This window comes from Mesoplodon bidens (assembly GCF_964165515.1).
Source record: "Mesoplodon bidens genome assembly, chromosome: 13".
Lineage (NCBI taxonomy): Eukaryota > Metazoa > Chordata > Mammalia > Artiodactyla > Ziphiidae > Mesoplodon > Mesoplodon bidens.
Window position 1 is genome coordinate 7415076 of NC_138169.1, and position 19233 is coordinate 7434308.

Consider the following 19233-nt stretch of genomic DNA (forward strand, 5'->3'; position numbering starts at 1 on the left):
GTTTTAAATTTACAGCAAAATTGAGAGGAAGGTACAGAGATTCTCCATATACTCCCTGCCCCGACACAAGCACAGCCTCCCCTATTATCAACATCCCCCTCCATTATCAACATCCCCCTCCAGATGGTGCAGTACAACTGATGACCCTACATTGGTACATCATTATCACCCAAAGCCCATTGTTTACATTAGGGGTCACTCTTTGTGTTGTACATTCTATGAGTTTTGACAAATGTATAATGATACACATCCACCATAGTAGCATCATACAGAATAGTTCCACTGCCCTAAAAATTCCTGTACTTCAACTATTTATCCCTCCTTAGTTTTTTAACCTACATAATGAATCAAATTCCATGCTTCTGTTTTTCCACTCTCAATTTTTTTTTTTTCTTTTTTCTTTTTGCGGTATGTGGGCCTCTCACTGCTGTGGCCTCTCCCCTTGCGGAGCACAGGCTCCGGACGCGCAGGCCCAGCAGCCATGGCTCACGGGCCCAGCCGCTCCGCGGCATATGGGATCCTCCCAGACCGGGGCACGAACCCGTATCCCCTGCATCGGCAGGCGGACTCTCAACCACTGCGCCACCAGGGAGGCCCCTCCACTCTCAATTTTTGTTAGTTATATTATTTGTGGACTTTGTCAAGGTTTTTGTATTCTATTCAATAACCATAATTGCCTTGGTTTCAAAAATATTAACTCAGTATTCACCAGGATTCCTCCATTGATGAACTTACTTTTATTTATCTTTTGGTTGGTTGGATTTTAGCATCAGGTAATTTTTAAAAGACATTATAGATGTCTAGGCTCCTAAATGCATGTTTCAGAATGTCTATTAACTTTATGCTTAAAGGACAACTTAGCTGGGTATAAAATTCTGGTTTACAATTTCTTTCTCTTAGAACTCTATAGATATTGCTCCACTGTTTTCTGAAATTGTGTTGCTGAGGAGGATTCTGATTGTCCTCAACTCATCTCCCCGTGCCCCCTCGTTATATGATTCTTTCTTTATCCTTTAAGCTCAATAACTTTTTTTAGGATGTCTCGGTGTTCATTATACCATCAGGTTTTCCTGGACTACAGAATGGCAGTTAATCTGCAGAGTCAAGTCTTTTTTATTTCAGGGAATTTTTTCATTATATATTTGAATACTTCCCCCACCCCCATTCTATTATTCTATTTCCTCAGAGAAGCATACTAATTATGTATATGTTGGATTTCCTTTTGCCTCCCATGTCTGTCATTTTGTCTTATCAGTCTTCATTTAATCTTGTGTGAGTTCCTCAAGCCCGCCCACCGTCTCTAATTGTTCACACTGTGCTTTGCTCCTTTATTCATTGCTTATAGTATGGCTTTTAAAAAATATCTGTGATGTATGTATTTTTCTTTCCCATTTTCCCCTGAACTCTGCTAACCAGCCTTTCAACGTTCATCTCTCCTGTCATCCCATCATTTCTTTTTTAAATTTCTATGTTTCCTTCCTTCCACTCCTCTGCCCCCACCAGTTTCTAAGAGATTATATCTGTCATTTCTCTGAGTCAATGGAGAACTGTCGTTTCTGAAGTCTTTCTGCATTTCTGTGGATGATTCCTCGTGTGATGCATGTTCTTCACTTGCCCCCCACCCTTAATGCATAGGACCCACTGAGTTCCTTTCTGATTATTGTTCTCTAGCTACCTTCTAAATAGCAACATGTGGGAAATGCAAGGAGTGATCTGGAGCAGCCTGCAGCTGCATTTTGGGCTTATTTATTGTCTGGAAGACTCTCTTCCGAGAGCTGTTTTTTGTCCTGTGCCCAGGGATTCCAGCTCTCTCAGGTTTGGGGGTTCATGCAGTCATGGTGGTTCACAGAAAAGCTCTTTAGGTCTCTGACTCTCTGTATTATGACCAGCCCCTCACTGCCCCTTCTCCCTCCCAAGCCCCACTTCATTCCTTTACCTGGAGAACTAGGTTCTGTCATAGAAACGGCATATTGGTGTGATTTTCCCATTGGCTCTCACTCCCCTCCCATTCCATAATGTAAAATTGCATCTCTGCGTGTACTCAGTTGTTCACAGCAGCCCTATTCCCGTCAGCCCCAAATTGGAAATGACCCAAATGCCCATCAACAATGGAATGGTTAAATCAATTACAGCATATTCACCCAGTGAAATACTAGACAGCAGTGAGAGGGAGCCGTCTACCACTACATGCAACAAATTGGATGAACCCCAGGAACATGATGTGGACCAAAAGCAGCCAGAATCAAAAGTGCACTTACAGCCTGATTCCATATGAAACTGCTCATTCGGTGGGTCAAAGACAGTTGGGTATTGGCAGTTCATAGGCTTCAACCTAGTACAAAATACAGAACAGGCAAAAGGCAGATGGTTATCCATGGTTGGGGAGGTGTGCCTGGGGGAGGGTGCTTCTGGGTTATTCATTTTCTGTTTCTTGATCTGGGTGCTGGCTGTATATGGGTGTGTTCAGTTTGTGAAAATATCTGTCCTTATGATATGTGCCCTAGACTCCATCCTTCCATGTCTTTCAGGAGGTGGTATTTGTTCAGAGGTCCGAGGCAGCACATGTTAGCTGTCAGCATGTTCCTTCCTCCCAGCTCAGACCTTGTGGTGTCTGGCTGGTATCCGTCATGGCCTGTGGTTCGGGGCTGCAGCCATTTCCTCGTTTCTCGGCCGTGGTGACTTTTCTCTATCTTTAGCCGCTCTGTGTCGTTTTGAGAACGGAAGTGCTCCTACTCCTCTGTCTTCAACAGGAAGTCAGGATAGTTGTCAGAACCAACTAGCACAGGTGTAGAAAGAAACAGATCTGGCTTTCTTAAGTAAATAAAATGCTAGTATCTGATGAGACCAGAGACTGTTGGCCCCTTCAGAGTGACCTCCCTGAAAGACAGCCCCCCGAGGGGCCAGTGTCCCTCTCCCGAGCACTGTTCCTCTTGCTGGGAGTGACCCAAGGGGGTCACAGTGACCAGAGCGCTGACAGCTTCCCAGAGAGCAGCCCTGGTGGGTGTGGGTGACCGCAGACCTTCCCCAGGGCTGCTCGGAAGGACGGCTTGGCTTCTGCGTGGAAGTGCTTGTTGGGAAACTTATGCTTTGTGGTTACACCCTGTCTGGCGAGTATGTCTTACCTCCCCTGGGAGAGAGCCTTCTTGAAGCAAGTGATGGTCTCTTGTCACCCCGCTCCCGCCCCACCCGACCCTGAACTCCATGGGCGCGTGGGTGTGGCTCTCAGCCTTGGGCACAGCCTGCCCTGTGGAGAGTGGCCGCCGGTGGCCTCCGTGCCCCCACCGCCCTGGCCCCATCCTCCGGGGACACGGCGTGGCGACGCTGGGGGCGCGCCAGTGGGAGGTGTCTCCGATGGGGCGGCGCATTCCCGCCGCGGGGCCTTTGCTCGTGCTTTTCCTTCTCCCAGAGCGTCCTCCTCCCACGTGCTCTGCTGAGCAGAACCTCACGGATCCTGGGAGACCTAGCTCGCGTCGTCTGAAAGCTCCACATTCTGTGAAGCCTTTTCCAAGTCCCTCTGGACTGAGAGACGAACACCCCCTGGCAGGTGAGCACTTCACCCGCACTCATCTCGGTGACACTGGTGATGACTCTGGACGGCGAGTGGCATTATCCCCATTTGACGTATGGAGAAACCGAGGCTCGGCGGGCACGGATCACACGGCTGGGAAACGCGTTGTCAGGTTGCGACCTCAGATCCCGGGGGGGCTCCACTGTGACTGCTGCACATTTTGTGTCACTCTTAGAGTTCTGAGTCCTCTCCTATCATTAGTCACCACGCACTTAACTGTAACTAGACAGGACCGTTTATTGATTTATTTATTAAAATTTTTTTTTGCAGTACGCGGGCCTCTCACTGTTGTGGCCTCTCCCGTTGCGGAGCACAGGCTCTGGACGCGCAGGCTCAGCGGCCACGGCTCACGGGCCCAGCCGCTCCGCGGCATGTGGGATCTTCCCGGACCGGGGCACGAACCTGTGTCCCCTGCATCGGCAGGCGGACTCTCAACCACTGCGCCACCAGGGAAGCCCCAGGACCGTTTATTTTGTTCTTTCCTTCTACATACCTACCTCTGTCACTCTTTGGCCCCTGTTGGGTGGAGGCACAGCTGTCTTCCTCTAGCCCAGCAGGAGATGGAAATGCAGCCTAAGGGGCGTGTTATCTTCCAGGGGGCCGTCGGGGTTATTGCCCTTGGTCGGCCCTAAGCTTCGCCTGCAAGCCCAGCTCCCCCAGGACATGGGAGCCGCTGAGGGACCTCTGGATATGTGTCCCCTCCCTGTCTCTGTGCCCTCAGGCTGCACGTGGAGATGTGGACGCCCCCTGTGGGATTACAGCTCACTGGGTAGCTTGTCTTTGGGAGAAGAAAGCGGAGACTTGGGGAGGAGAGGAACCTTATCCTGTGTGTGTTCCAGACACATGTTCACAGGGCCCCCGAAATCGAGAACCAAGCCTGTGTCTGGGTGCTGGCTCATGCTCTGAGGGTCCATCCAGGTGTTAGGATGGGGGGACGTGGAGGCTGTTGGGGGGAAATGGAGGCTTCTAAGGAAAAAGCATAGTCCGGCCCCACGTCCTGCCCTGGTGCCTGGTGGGCTGGAAGAGGCAAACCAGTGGACATTTGGTCTGACGTGTGTGGGCGAGCGCGGGCACGTCATTTACTGTGGAGCCATGAAGAGTCCAGAAGGGCAGGTTGCTTAGAGTTTCTCGAGAACATATAGAGATTGCATCTGACCTCTTTGTTGGCACTTTAGATGACGACGCGGACTTGCCCAAGCTCACTCCGGGTCATTGCATTATCCCTTGCTACAGAAGGAGCCCACAAAACCATGTGGAAAAGCTTTGGAAACATGGCCCTTATCGAACCTAGGTTTTCCTTTTCCTGTCTCCAGTCCGCATTTCATCCAGCCTCTCGCAAGCATACGGTTCTCTCTCCTTTGTTTGTGTCAGGAGGTTCCCAAATCGGGTGCCTGTCCTACCCTCTTGGGGGTGTCAGCCTGGGTGCCTTGCTGCCCCAGCTGAGCCCAGGGTCTTGTTTCCTTGTTTTGGCTGTGCCTCGAGGCTTGAGGGATCTTGCTAGTTACCCGCCAGGGATCGAACCCATGCCCTCGGCAGTGAAAACGCAGAGTCCTAACCACTGGACTGCCAGGGAGTTCTCTCAGCGTCTTGTGTCACATCCTCCTGTGGAAGGAGCTGGTGCCTTGGGGGCTCTGGACCATCACTCGTCTCTCCTGCGGCCTCAGCTTCCAGCCAGACTTGAGCTTGGACCTGTGGGCCTCGGAGCCAAGTGCAGGCAGCCCGCAGCCTCTTTCAGCTCGGGCCCCGAACCCACGTGCCCTCTTAGCTGTTGGCTGGACCCACACCTTCAAGGAAGGTTAGAGGTGATGTTTGCACATGAGCACAGCCTCTGGAGAGTTGAGTCCTCCCCTCTGGGGTAAGCTCAGTGGTCTGGGGTTGATCAGGGAAAAGACAGGACCCGGAGGGGCAGTAACAAGCTTTCCTGGATGGCGCTGGGACAGGTTTGCTAGGGTGGAAAATTTCTCCCAGCAAGAGGCCTTCCAGATGCAGTGATGTGGGACCACCACCCAGAAAGGGAGAGGCGGAATTAGACAGGGGGCTCACGTGTCTAGGTGGCATTGCTCAGAATCACGATGGAGAGCCTCTGGGTCACAAAACTCCCCCTTTGGGGTCTTTAATGAACTCAGGTTTGTCTCATCTATGCCTAGCAGATGTTGGGTGCAGTTTCTGGGGTATGTAAAGTAGATGAACTCTAATTGGCTAAAAAGATGTTTATCTGGACTGTATTTCAAGCAGTTGGATAAGTGAGAAGTTGAGTTTGGTGCTGGGTGTTTTGGGGGCTAATCGTCCTACCTGCTGTAAAGAAGGAAACAACATGGGGGTCACTTTAGGCTAATAACGTGGGGGCCATCCCCATCCTCCATCTCTCTCCTTAGGTGGTTTATTAAAGAATTTCTTTCCACCTTACGTACTGAAGGTCCCAAGAGTTCTGGTATTCATGCTTTTCCCAGTCGCGTTAGTTATCCAGTAATGCGTTAGTGCCTGGCTGATGTGCAGGCCTCGTACACATGGTGCCCTGGGGAAGCTGCCCGCCCGGTCGGCCCTTGCTTTTATCACTTAGCCAGCGTCCTGCCTCCAGTCCCTGTGAATCTTCACTGACTGCTGTCCCCGGCGTGGTCCTTCTAAACTACTATCCTGATTCTGCCACTGCCTGTCTTGGAAACCTTCACTGAGCTTCCAGTTAACAGCATCCAGTCTCTCTGGGGGTAACCAAATATATCCACAGCAAAGCCCCCACCACCTAGGGGACAGATTATGATGCATGATTTCATTTTCCAGATCACTGCAGGTATGCCTCCTTCAAGCATTAAGTTTTGTTTTGTTTTTTTTAAATATGATTGCTTTAGGTGCAAGTCTTCATCAAATATCTTGTCCTCTTCAATACAAGTTACTGTGAATACATTGCTTGCTTATATTTTTAAAATAGCTTTATTGTGATATAATTCACATGCCATGCAATCCACCCATTTATCTTATTTTCCTCTTCTACCTCCAAGACCTTGCCCAATGTCGGCAGTAGAGTAGGTATCAATAAGCAGCTGGTGGTGGATTGAACTGAAACTACACTTAAGGTCACCTCTTTTGATAACTCGGGATCTCCTGCCAGGAAGCAGGGTTGCCATCTGCACCTGGTAACAGCAGCAGAACCGATCGCCCTGACGCCGATTGGTCCCAGACTGCTGATTTTTAAAATTCTCGCGTCTGTTTTTCATAGTTTTGTCTGTCCTGCCTTCTTGCCGGCCCTCATCACTCGCTGCCGTCACCGTGCCAGCCTCCAGCTCCTCCAGAACACTGGGGAGCTGAGGCTGCCGGCTGTTAGAACCTTGCGTAAAACAAGAACGCGATGCTCTTGACTCTTAGGGGATGTGATGCCCTCCCCTCGCCTGGCCCTCGCTAGCAGGATAACAATCCTTTATTTCCTCGTGGCTGATCAGAGTTTATACATGTCCTCTACACAGTCGCTTAGCAAACAGGGAAAATGGAGGCTGGGGAGGTGAGGGAACTTGCTCAAGGTCACGCGGTGGGCTCAGGGTCACACAGTGGGCTCATGGCTGACTTGAGACCAGAACTCTAGCCTGGGGTCTAGACCAGGCCCTTCCTGTGCTACTTTACCCATCAGCTTTTGCAGAAAGTGACTCTCCTGTCCTCTCTTTCTCTCTCAGGGGTCCTTGGTGAATTTTGTCATGGTTATTTAAGGAACCTCGCCTAGAAGTCCCAACGCACAGTTCCCCATTGACGGGAAGGCTTGGACTCCAAGATGATTATAAAGGAATATCGGATTCCTCTGCCAATGACCGTGGAGGAGTACCGCATTGCCCAGCTGTACATGATACAGGTGGGTGGTGAGGCCGTGCACACAGAAGTATCTGCCCGGTAGGCTTCTGGTCAGTGTCTGAATTGCACTGGAGCTCTGGCTTCCAAGCACGAAGCCAGGCACATGCAACACGCCATGGATGTTTGTGGCACTGGATTGTCTCGCCAGCACTGTATTCACAGCACTGACAAGACTAACACTCTTTGTATAGAACACCCATCCTCTTACTGATCCAGATATTATCCTTGTCTTTAGTCAGCTTGGGCTGTATAACAAAATGCTACAGACTGGGTGGCTTAAACAACAGACGTTTATTTCTCACAGTTCTAGAGGCTGGGAAGTCCAAGATCAAGGTGCTGACAGGTTTGGTGTCTGGTAAGGGCCCTCTTCCTGGCTTACAGACGGCCACCTGCTTGCTGTGTCTTCACACGGCGTAAGGAGCCTGGGAGCTCTCTGGGGCTTCCTTTATAAGGGCACTAATTCCATTATGAGGGCTCCACCCACATGACCTAATCACCTCCCAAAGGCCTGACCTCCTAGCATCATCCCATTGGAGGTTGGGGCTTCGACATATGAATTTGGGGGACGATGGACACAAACGTCCAGTCCATGACAATCCATTTGACAGACAGGAAGGTGCAAGGCCCAGAGAAGTTAAGTGACTTGTCCAAGAGCACACAGCCTGCCTCCCGGCTCTAGGTATGCACTTTCCCCATGCCTTAGGCCAAGTGGCTGGTTTACAGAGTCACAAATGACTTTAAGGATGACCGGGCCTGTGACAAACCAGAGATGATCACCCCACCCCAGATGTTGCTGTCCTCCCTACTCAGTGCCTGACTAACCTGGAACCCAGGATAGGGAGACCCAGGATCGGGTCCTCATGGCCCAGATGTGACCTCAGCTCCTGCTCGTTGGGGTGCTGGCTGTGGTCCTGCCCCATGGGGGTCCCCATCCCAGCTTCTCTGCCAGCCTCTTGCTCATCCTCGGTGCCCCAGCAGTTTGCCTGGCCTGGCAGCTTTCCTCCCAGTTGGGGGTCTGATTATGAACCCGCTCCCGGCCTGGCTCTGGCTTTTCTGGGTACACGGATGCCTCGGTGCAGCCCCTGGCTGTGCAAGCGTTACACGGGGCCATCAGGGCAGGGAGAGCCCGGCAGGGCCTGCACCTTCATCCCGAGTCTGACCCGGCCCTCAGCGTGGGAAGCTTGGCTGGGAAGAGAACAGAAGGCCAACTCAGCCTCTCTGGGGGGCTTTTTGCTCCATGCTGCTTCAGAAGCGCCACTCAACTCCCTCTTGAACCACTTACCCAGTAATTATTCCTCGAGAGTGGGGAGAGGTGAGACTGGCATCAGCCCCCCAGCGCCAGGCACTCTGGAAATCTCTCAGCCTGTTCAAGGACCAGGCTGATCTGCCAAAGGCACTGTTTGTCCTGTGGCTTCCTCATTCCTCGCTGAGCCAGGGGAGCCCTGGACCCTAACCCTGGACCACAGCAGATGGCCCTCAGCTCTGCTAGGGGGCTGGGAGCATCAAGATCCCAGGAGGCTGACTTTCAGCTTCCAGTTTATCCCAAGCTTTTTCAAGTATGTAAACACCTCTGACTCAGGGCTCCTCAGACACCTGCCATCTGCACCCCCTGTTTTAAGGTGCTTTTTTCAACATCTATCCTATGCCTCCAATTAATGTGAAACCTTCCCAGCCTCCTAGGTGATGCCTCCTACAGCCCCACTCACACTGTGTGCCTCTCGAGGCCAGCCTCCGCTGCTCCCGCTCTGGCATTGTCTTACCCGCCTCTGGCTCCACGGTTCCGGAGGCGCTCCATCCACCGTGGGGGTGATGGACAAGCCCATTATCTCCACTGTGTGACAGTTTCGTGGGTGTGAACGTACATCACAGCTCACCAGCTGTACTTTTACAAATAGATGGTTTATTGTATGTCAATCCTACCTCAGTAATGCTGTTTAAAAACTAAGTTAAATTCACCAGACTTTTCTGTGCCCGGCCTGGGAAAGGGCTAGGCTACAGAGACGAATAAAAAGTGCTTTCTGCGCTCCAGGATTGCCTGTGGGGAGACGGATGTGTATGCAGCCCACTGAATAGAGGCCAGAGCAGTGGGGCTAGGAGGCTGGGAGCCCAGTGCTCCAGGAGGGCCTCCATTCCGAGCTGGGCCTTATGAGATGGATGGTCCATCAAGGAAGGCAGCTTCGTTTTTCTGGAAAGAAGAGCAAGACCTTAGTTCATTGCCCGCTGATCCCGCTTACCATCTGGGGTGGCAGCTAGGAAGAGGCCGGCCTTCTGAACAAGCCACTTCCTCCCTGAGGCTGTGAACAAGATGGGCTCCCGTATCAAACTCCCTCATACCTGCCTGACCAGTGCTCAATATACATGTTGTTCAAGGTTAAAAAAAAGAAATGAAGGAAAGAAAGAAAAAAAGAAAAATTGGGGCTTCCCTGGTGGCGCAGTGGCTGAGAGTCTGCCTGCTGATGCAGGGGACACGGGTTCATGCCCCGGTCCGGGAGGATCCCACATGCCGCGGAGCGGCTGGGCCCGTGAGCCGTGGCCGCTGGGCCTGCGCATCCGGAGCCTGTGCTCCGCAACGGGAGAGGCCACAACAGTGAGAGGCCCGCGTACCACAAAAAAAAAAAAAAAAGAGAGAGAGAAATTGGTCTGGCTGGGAGAGAGCCTTCCATCCTAGGAGGTGCCCAGCAAACGGGGGAAGCTATCAGAAGCGGCTTAGCCAGGACCCTGGACAGCTCTGAGAGCTGCCTGACTGGCCGGTGTTTCTTGGACTTTGAATCCTTTACCCCCCACCCCCTTCATCCGGTGCTTTTTCTGCACCAGGCCCCTGCCGGCTCAGGCTCCTCCCTTGCAGACCCCAGGCCCCAGGGATAGGGGAGGGGAGGAGAGGAGTGGGGAGGGGCCTTCACCCAGCCTGTGAGGGCAGGGCAGGGTAGGTCAAGCCCGCAGTCTCCGGGGAGGCACCACAGCACCACTTGCTTGCGGGAGTGGTTGGCAGGGATGGGCAGTGGCTTCTGATGTGAGCAGGACCCTCCCCTCCTCCTCTTCTCCCCTCCCCCATCCCTGGGGCCTGGGGTCTGTGCAGCCCCAGTGAGGCCAGGTGGGAGGCACCCTCCCCGCCCCTGCTCCCTCTCTGGCCTTCCCTGTGCCTTCTCTGCCCTGGGATCCCTGGCAGGCCGCACCTCAGCCCTCAGAGACTCCGTGTGCACTGACCCCTCTGACCTGCACGTCCTTTTCTCACCGAGCCACCCAGCACCCAGATGTTTCATTCCCTGGGGCTGCCGTAACAAAGCACCACAAACTGGATGGCTTAAAGCAACAGAAATTTATTCTCTCAAAGTTCTGGAGGACAGAAGTCCAAAATCAAGGTGTCAGCGGGCCGTACTCCCTCTGAAGGCTCTGGGGGGCTGGGGGGGATCCTCCCTCGACTCTCCCAGCTTCTGGTGGTGGCCGGCAATCCTTGGCGTTCCTTGGTTTAAAGCTGTTTCACTCCAGTCTCTGCCTGTGTTGTCACATGGCTGCCCGCCCTGTGTGTGTGTCTGTGTCTCCGTTTTCTCTTCTTATAATGATCTCTTCTCATTGGATTTAGGACCCACCCTAAGTTGTCTAATCCATCTAAGTTAAGATGACCTCATCTTAACTAATTATCAGTACATCTGCAAACACCCTATTTCCAGATAAGGTCACAGTTTGAGATGCTAGGTAGACATGGATTTGGGCGGGGAGGCCTTTAACCCACTACACTGGGGCTTGGGCAGCCAGGTAGCCCCCTCCCCACTTACAGTTTTAGAAACTGAGACCAGACACAAGAAGCAACTTGTCCAGGATGAGAGGAAGTTGGCCACAGGGTTAGGACTACGGTCTCTGTACTTGCTCAATAACTACTTCTCAGCACCTACCTTGTCCCGAGGCGTTTTCCTTGAGGCGCTCACTGCTTTGGGGCGAGCAGGCCCTGGAATCCAACAGGTCTGAGTTCGTCCTGGCTCTGCTGTTTGGTAACTGTGTAACCTTGGACGGGTCGCTCGGCCTCTCTGAGGCTCCACCTTCCCATCTGTACCTTGGGGGGATAGTAGTCCTGCAGTCTTCTCAAGGGCTCGTCGCAGTAACTCTATGAGAAAGCGCATGCCAAGCGCTTAGCACAACTGCTAATAAACGAAGCTACTGTAAGAGGCGGAATCTTGGAAAGCATCCAGGAAACGGTCGCTGTTTTCATTACGGAATCCGGGCCACATTCCAGGAGCTCCTTTAAAGAGTGAGGAATGGCGTGTCCCTGCTCTGACTCCATCTGTGGCCTCAACCAGGGTCTGCTCTTTTTTCTGAAGGGGACTCAGTGTCTCTGGCCATGGAGATGTATCACGTCTTTGTGCCTTAGAGAGGGTGCGTGCCCCGAGGGCGAGGCCGTGCGGTGGGGAGTGCCTGTGTACGTGTGCGAGGACTCAGGTGCGTGCGTGTGTGAGTGCATATGCGCACCTGCTGCGCAGGACGCTGACCGAAGACGGCCTTGCTGGTGCTGTCGTGTTACCGTGGAAACAGATGCTGGGCTTAATGTCACCAGCACCGTGACCACGAGGTTCTGTGCAGAAGCAGAAACCTGAGCTTCTGCACCCTGGGAAGGACGTTCGTGGCAGAAAGACACTTGAAGGTGACCCAGGCATCACGTCTCCAAGGCAGTGCCTCCGAGGCCCCTTCTCACTCCCCGTGTTTGATCTCTCTGAAATCTTAGTTGAGTACAAGAGGCAAGGTTGGTTTTTATTTGTTTGTTTTGTTTTATACCAGATTTATTGAGCTGTAAGTGCCACACCACACAATTCACACATTTGAAGTGTATAGTTTAGTGGCTTTTAGCACGTTCACAGAGTTGTGAAACCATCACAATTCTAGAGCATTTTCATCATCCCATAAAGAAGTCGCTCTCCATTTTCCCCCAACCCCCAGGCAATCAATAATCTACTTTCTGACTCTCTGGATTTGCCTATTCTGGACATTTTATATAAATGGGATCATATAGTATATGGCCTTCTGTGTCTGGTTTCTTTCACTCGGCATGTTTTCAAGGTTCATCTGTGTAGTAGCGTGTGTCAGTACTTTATTCCTTTTTACAGCCAAATCATGTTTTATTGTATGGATATCATTCGTTTATCAGATATATTATTTACAAAAAATTTTCTCCCATTCTGTGGATTGTCCTTTCACTCTCTTGATAGTGTCCCTTGATGCACAAGTTTTTTTTTTTTTATTTTGATGAAGTCCAATTAACTGTTTTTTCATTGGTTGCTTGTGCTTTGGGTATCATATTTGAGAAACCATTGTCAAATCCAAGGTCATGAAGATTTGCCCCTATGTTTTCTTCTAAGAGTTCTATACTTTTAGTTCTTACAATTAGGGCTTTGATCCATTTTGAGTTAATCTTTATATGTGGTATGAGATAGTACTGCAGCTCCATTCTTTTGCACGTGGGTATCCAATTGTCCCAGCAGCATTTGTTGAAAAGACTCTTCCCTCCTGCATTGAATGGTTTTGGCACCTTGTTGAAAATCAATATGTATAGCGTATAGATCTGTGGGTTTATTTCTAAACTCTCATCTCCATTCCATAGATCTGTCCTATGCCAGTACTACACTGTTTTGATTACTATAGTTTTTTTTTTTTAAAGAGCTACTACTACCCGCAACGGGTGGATGAATCTTTTTTTTTTGGCTGCGTTTGTCCTTTGTTGCCGCGCGCGGACTTTCTCTAGTTGTGACGAGTGGGGGCTGCTGTTCGTTGCGGTGCAAGGGCTTCTCATCGCGGTGGCTTCTCTTGTTGCGGAGCATAGGCTCTAGGCGTGCGGGCTTCATTAGTTGTGGCACGCAGGCTCAGTAGTTGTGGCTCATGGGCTTAGTTGTTCCGCGGCATGTGGGATCTTCCCAGACCAGGGCTTGAACCCGTATCCCCTGCATTGGCAGGCCGATTTCTTAACCACTGCGCCACTAGGGAAGTCCCTACTATAGTTGTGGGGTTTTTTAAAATTTACTTTTGGCTGAGTTGGGTCTTCGTTGCTGCAAGCGGGCTTTTCTCTAGTTGCGGTGAGCGGGGGCTACTCTTCGCTGTGGTGCACGGGCTCTAGAGCTTGTGGGCTTCAGTAGTTGTGGCATGTGGGCTCAGTAGTTGCGGCGCACGGGCTTAGTTGCTCCGTGGCATGTGGGATCTTCCCGGACCAGGGATCAAACCCGTGTCCCCTGCATTGGCAGGTGGATTCTTAACCACTGTGCGACCAGGGAAGTCCCCCTACTATAGTTTTATAGCAAGTTCTGGTATTGGAAAATGTGAGCATTCCAACTTCGTTTTTGTTTTCAAAATTGTTTCGGCTGTTTGAGAGCCCTAGAAGTTCCATGTGAATTTTAGGATCAGTTTTTCCCTTTCTACCAAAACTGCCATTGGATTTTGATAGGGATTACATTGGACCTGCAGATTGCTTTGGGGAGTATTGACATCTTAACAATATTAAATCTTCCAGTGCATGAACACAGATGTCTTTCCGTTTATTTAGATCTTCTTTAATTTCTTTCAGCAATGTTTTATAGCTTTCTGTGTACAAGTCTTGTACCTCCTTGGTTAAATTTATTCCCAGGTATTTTATTCTTTTGGGTGCTACTGTAAATGGAAATGATTTCTTTATTTCCTTTCTGCATTATTTGCTTTTGTGTGTTGATTTTGTATCCTGCAGCTCTGTTGAATATATGTATTAGGTCTAACAGATTTGGGGGGGATTCTTTAGGTTTTTCTGTATATGAGTGTGTCATCAACAGATTGAGATAGTTTTACTTCTTCTTTTCCTATTCGAATGCCTCTTACTATTTCTTTTTCTTGCCTAATTTCTCTGGCTAGAACCTCCAGTACAATGTTGGCTAGAGGTGAGAAAGCAGGCATCCTCATCTTGTTCCTGACCTTGGGAATACTTTCAGTCCCGGCACACTCAGGAGTCGGAACGGAGGAGTTTGCACATGCAGTGCTGGGCTCGGACAGGGAACCGTGGCCCCTTCAGTCTCCTGCATGAGTGCTGGGGCACGTGGAGCCGGGGTGGGTGGGGGGCTGTCCTGAAGTGACACAGGAGGAGCCAGCCTGGTTGGCCAAAACCCCACCCCCCATTCAGCACCCTCAGCCAGTCTCCTGAACCCCTCCCCCTCTGCAGCGTGCTCGGGACCCACACATCGCTGGTGCTTTTGTCCCCACAGAAGAAGAGCCGGAACGAGACGTTCGGTGAAGGCAGCGGCGTGGAGATCCTGGAGAACCGGCCATACACGGACGGCCCTGGCGGCTCCGGGCAGTACACACACAAGGTGTACCATGTGGGCATGCACATCCCCAGCTGGTTCCGCTCCATCCTGCCCAAGGCAGCCCTGCGGGTGGTGGAGGAGTCCTGGAACGCCTACCCCTATACCCGAACCAGGTGAGCTTGCCCTCAGCCTCGTGCTGTCTGCTGGGGAAGCAACCCTGCAGCATAGATCCTGGTGCTGGTCCCCCAGACAGGCTCAATCCCCACACCCCAAGGAGCCCTGAGCCTCCATTCTGAGTGGTACCCTGAAGGTCCCCCAAGTTCCCCCTCAGAGAACAGGCAGGAGAGGGAAGGGTATACCCCTAGGTGCCTTCTAGCCTGCCAGTGGGGGAGACCAGGAAGGCATGAGTCCAGGGAGGGCCATCTGAGACTCCTTTGCCATCTGGGAAGGCTCAGGGAATACAAACTCACTTTAAGGTTCACCTGGGAGTGCAGGACAGTCAACCAGGTGGGAGGAAACACAAACTGAGGGTAGACCAGATGGCCCAGAGATGCCCTCCAACCCCGAGATCCCCTCCAACCCTGAGACCTTCAGCGACTATGATGATGTTTTATAACAAACCATGTTGAACAGGGCTTTCTTTGGATCCCTCTGGTAGGGGGGCTCTTCACTCTGTGGCCCCCACCCAATAGAGCTGAGCACTGCTTCGTTAGAAGAGATCGGGGGCTGCTCCCAGCTGGCCGCCCACTTGCTGAGCAGGTGGAGTCCCATGAATCTCCTGGGGTTTCCTTCCCTAGGTCGTTGAGGGCCTGGAGCTTGCTGGAGGATCCATCCAGGTTATTCCTCTTCCCAGCAGCACTTTCCTCCTCTGAGCTCATCTCCAGTCAAGAGAGAGGGGCTGTTTCCCTGTTGCCACACCTGGTTTCTTAGGGGACGGGGGACCGGGTGGCATGTCACACGAAGCGCTGGTCCAGATTCAGCTGACTCAGCAGTGTGCCACCTCAGCTGTGCCTGAGTCCACACCACGCCTCACACACGTGGACACAGGGCTGCCGGCAGCTTCCTAGAACGACTCCCTCTTCCCCCTAAACCCAGCCCTCCCCCCAACCTGGGCTTGGCTCTTCTTGGGATGAGGTGAAAGCCCAGGAGGTGGACAGGACAGACGAGTCTCAGCCACCACTCCAGCCCTCGTCCTCCACCCAGCCACCCACGCCTACACCTCTAAGCTCAAGTCCTGATGGATACTCTCCTTCCCCCGCAGGTTCACTTGCCCTTTTGTGGAGAAATTCTCCATTGACATCGAAACCTTTTATAAAACTGATGCTGGAGAAAACCCCAATGTGTTCAGCCTGTCTCCTGTGGAAAAGAACCAGCTGACGATCGGTAACCGTCTACCCTGACGCTCCCAACTCCGGGAAGGGCACAGAAGCCCTGCAGGGCTGAGTTCCCAGCTTCCCCGCCCGTGGGCCCCTTGATTCTGCCCCTGATCTTCAGGCCTGGCAGGCTGCAGACCAGCTCCTGTCCTGGGCGGGGAGGTTAGAGTCCAAGCAAGCCTGGTCGGAGGTCGGCGGGGAGGAAGGATGGGTCTCCTCGGCCCCATTTCCCTGACGTGCCCACTAAGGCTATGTGCGTTTCCCACTCAAGCCCCTTCCCTTCATCCCTTCGAAGTGTCCCCATCCCCAGAAATGCATGCGTGTGCTTGGGGGCCACATCAGGCTGACGGCCATGCGTGAGTGCCGCAGGCCGGATGGGGCCTGTGGCCCCTTGATGGTGGGTGGCCTCTGTTCTGCCCCCCTCTAGCTGACTGTGCCATGTGGGAAACAGGCCCCATTTGTTAAATCTTCTTTTTCAAGGGAGGCCAGAAATGAGGGTTTTCATGTGAAATCTTCCAATTCCTAAACGTTGACAACTAATTAAAAATCTTTGTAAATATGCCAGCCAAACAAGACACATCTATGGACCAGCCGCACCTCAACAAGCCCCAAACCCGTAGGAACAAGCCATTGTGGTTCCAAGATGGGTGCACGGCTGTTGTTGGAGGGGTGTTGACGAACTCCCAGGCAGCCTCAGAGGCCTGGAGGGCAATCCCCTGAGGCTCCACCCTCCTGCCGGAGTTTTTAGGCCCCAGAGGGCTTTGGGAGATACCTTAGCTTCCTAGGGCTACCAGAACGAAGTACCATAGACTAAGGGACTTAAGACAACAGATACTTTTTGTCTCACAGTTTTGGAGGTCAGAAGTCAAGGTCAAGGTGTCAGCAGAGTTGGCTCCTTCTGGGGTCCCTGAGGGAGAATCGGTTTGGGCCTCTCTCCTAGCTTCTGGTGGCTGCTGGCCATCTCTGGCGTTCCTCGGCTTGTAGACGCGTCACCTCAATCTCTGCCTTCATCTTTACATGGTGTTCTCTCTGCGTGCATGTCCGTATTCGAATTTCTCCTTTTTTTTTTTTAATTGAAGTAGAGTTGATTTACAATGCTGTGTTAGTTTCAGGTGTATTTTTTTTTAATTGAGCCAAATTTCTCCTTTTTATAAGCACTCTAGTTATATTGGATTAGGTGCACCCTAATGACCTCGCTTTAATTAGATTTACTTCTTTAAAGACCCTGTCTCCAAGTAAGGTCACATTCTGAGGCCCTGGGGGCCAGAACTCCAACGAATGAGTTTAGGAGGGGACACATTCTACCCATAACAGGAAGGAAGGCCCAGCATGACACAGGCCCTCTGGCAGCTCTTGTCGGGCCAGCTGCAGGCTCCCCCCAAAGGCCTCCTGCCATGGTTCCTAAGTCCCAGCCCTCCCCTTAGTGGCCTCTGCCTGCCTGAGCGGGCTGGGCACGTGGTCTGATCCAGGAAGGATGTGCATCCCTTCCCCACATCCTGCTGCCCTCGGGCCGCTTCTGACCAATCACCAGTTTCGGCGGGGCCAACGTCTGCGTCTGTAAACCACAACCCAGACTCGGTGCCAGCAAGCCAGGGAGATGAGACAGCCGGGGCCCGGTCGGGGCAGAGCCCCCCCAAGTGCCGTCGTCCCCACACACCTGAAAGAAGGGCTCTCTGAGCCACAGACCCTATTCTGGGTTCCTACACACCAGCTGGGCACGCAAGCCCGCCTACCACATGCACACCTCGGGGAGCCAGCCCAGCAGGATGGCTCTGACTTGGGGGAGGAGCCGTGTGACAAGAGGTGGTCCTTCCCAGAGTCACCGCCCCACCCCTCACCCAGGTCCCACCAGCCCCCAGTGCTGTTTCCCAAGTGCCCAGCCCCATGGCATCTGCTGCGCACTCTCAGGCACATCCCGGACCCTCTCAGGCCCGACGCCTCCCCCTGGGCCCGTCCAACGTGGTTTCCGGACTCTTCCCTGCTGATCTGTCTGGGAGGGGTTTCCCAGCAGGCCAGCCGCCTTAAAGCGCATCTGTAGGGCCCCTTCCCCTCAGGGTGCCGGCCGGGCACAAAGCCTGGCGAGAGCTGGCGGATGTGTCCAGCTGCATCCCCATCACCTCTACCCACGCGGACACCCTGGTGGTTCCCCCCGCCCCCCCACCCCCTGGTCAAGTGTCACATCCTGGGACGTTCTTGGCCTCGCAGTTCTGCTCCTGTAGCTGAAACACCAGCTTTTCTGGGAAGCTTTACTCTTTCACTCGCCCCCACCGCCTCCCACACCCTCCATCCTCATCCCGCCCGTGCTTCTCCAGCTCATCACCTTATCTATCCGCTTTGGCAAGTGTGCCCAAAACAGGGGGTTTGCTGAAATGATTTGAAGAGGCAACAAGGAAAGCCACAGGCCCTGAGGGCGGGGGAGCTCGGGGTCAGGGTGGACCAGAACAGCATCCTCACCTCCACGTCGGGCCCCGTGGCACATCGAGGCCTGGGGCCCCACGAGGATTTGGGGGTGGCAGGGACATGGCGAGGAGACTGGATGGGGAGGGGTGGGGTGGAGGTTGGGGCAGACGTTGTCACTCACGGGGTCTCCCCGTAGATTTCATCGACATCGTCAAGGACCCCGTGCCCCCCAACGAGTATAAGACGGAAGAGGACCCCAAGCTGTTCCACTCGACCAAGACCCAGCGGGGGCCCCTGTCCGAGAACTGGATTGAGGAGTACAAGCAGCAGGTCTTCCCCATAATGTGCGCCTACAAGCTCTGCAAGGTGGAGTTCCGCTACTGGGGCATGCAGTCCAAGATCGAGAGGTTCATCCACGACACGGGTGAGCGCGCCCGGCCTCTCCGTCTGTGTGACCCTGTCTACCCGCCTTCTCTCTCTGCATCTGCCCGGGACTCCACGTTTCTGTCTTATTCTGGACAGGCAACCCCCAAGGCCCACATGCAGCCACCCACCTGGTTTACCTTGACCATATAAACACTTGCCGAGCACCTACAGACGACAGGCAGTGTATGCCTGCCCCAGACACTCGACTGGCTGGTATTTGTAACATGTGATGCCCACCCACCATGGGGGAGCAGCCCCAGGGGACTGCCCCCCTGCTGCTCACAGCACCTCTTGGCACCCCAAGGCCAGACCCCAGGCCCTGCCCCGGCACTGCCGCCTGCTTTGGGCTGGAAGTCCCAGGGGAGAGCGTCTTGGACATCCTCCT

General features: G+C 52.8%; 1 protein-coding gene across 3 annotated transcripts in view; it reads left to right on the forward strand.

Annotated features, from left to right (window-relative positions):
• The window catches only part of PITPNM2 (phosphatidylinositol transfer protein membrane associated 2), a 147461-nt gene that overhangs the window by 106154 nt on the left and 22074 nt on the right, over positions 1-19233 (forward strand). For 2 of the 3 annotated variants that reach the window (XM_081253151.1, XM_081253152.1), the window contains exons 2-5: positions 7231-7403; positions 14608-14822; positions 15911-16032; positions 18619-18846. In XM_081253151.1, the coding sequence (XP_081109277.1) occupies positions 7326-7403; positions 14608-14822; positions 15911-16032; positions 18619-18846 (643 nt within the window). In that variant the 5' untranslated portion in view covers positions 7231-7325. The remainder of the gene's footprint in view (positions 1-7230; positions 7404-14607; positions 14823-15910; positions 16033-18618; positions 18847-19233) is intronic. The other variant, XM_081253153.1, reaches the window with a different exon arrangement.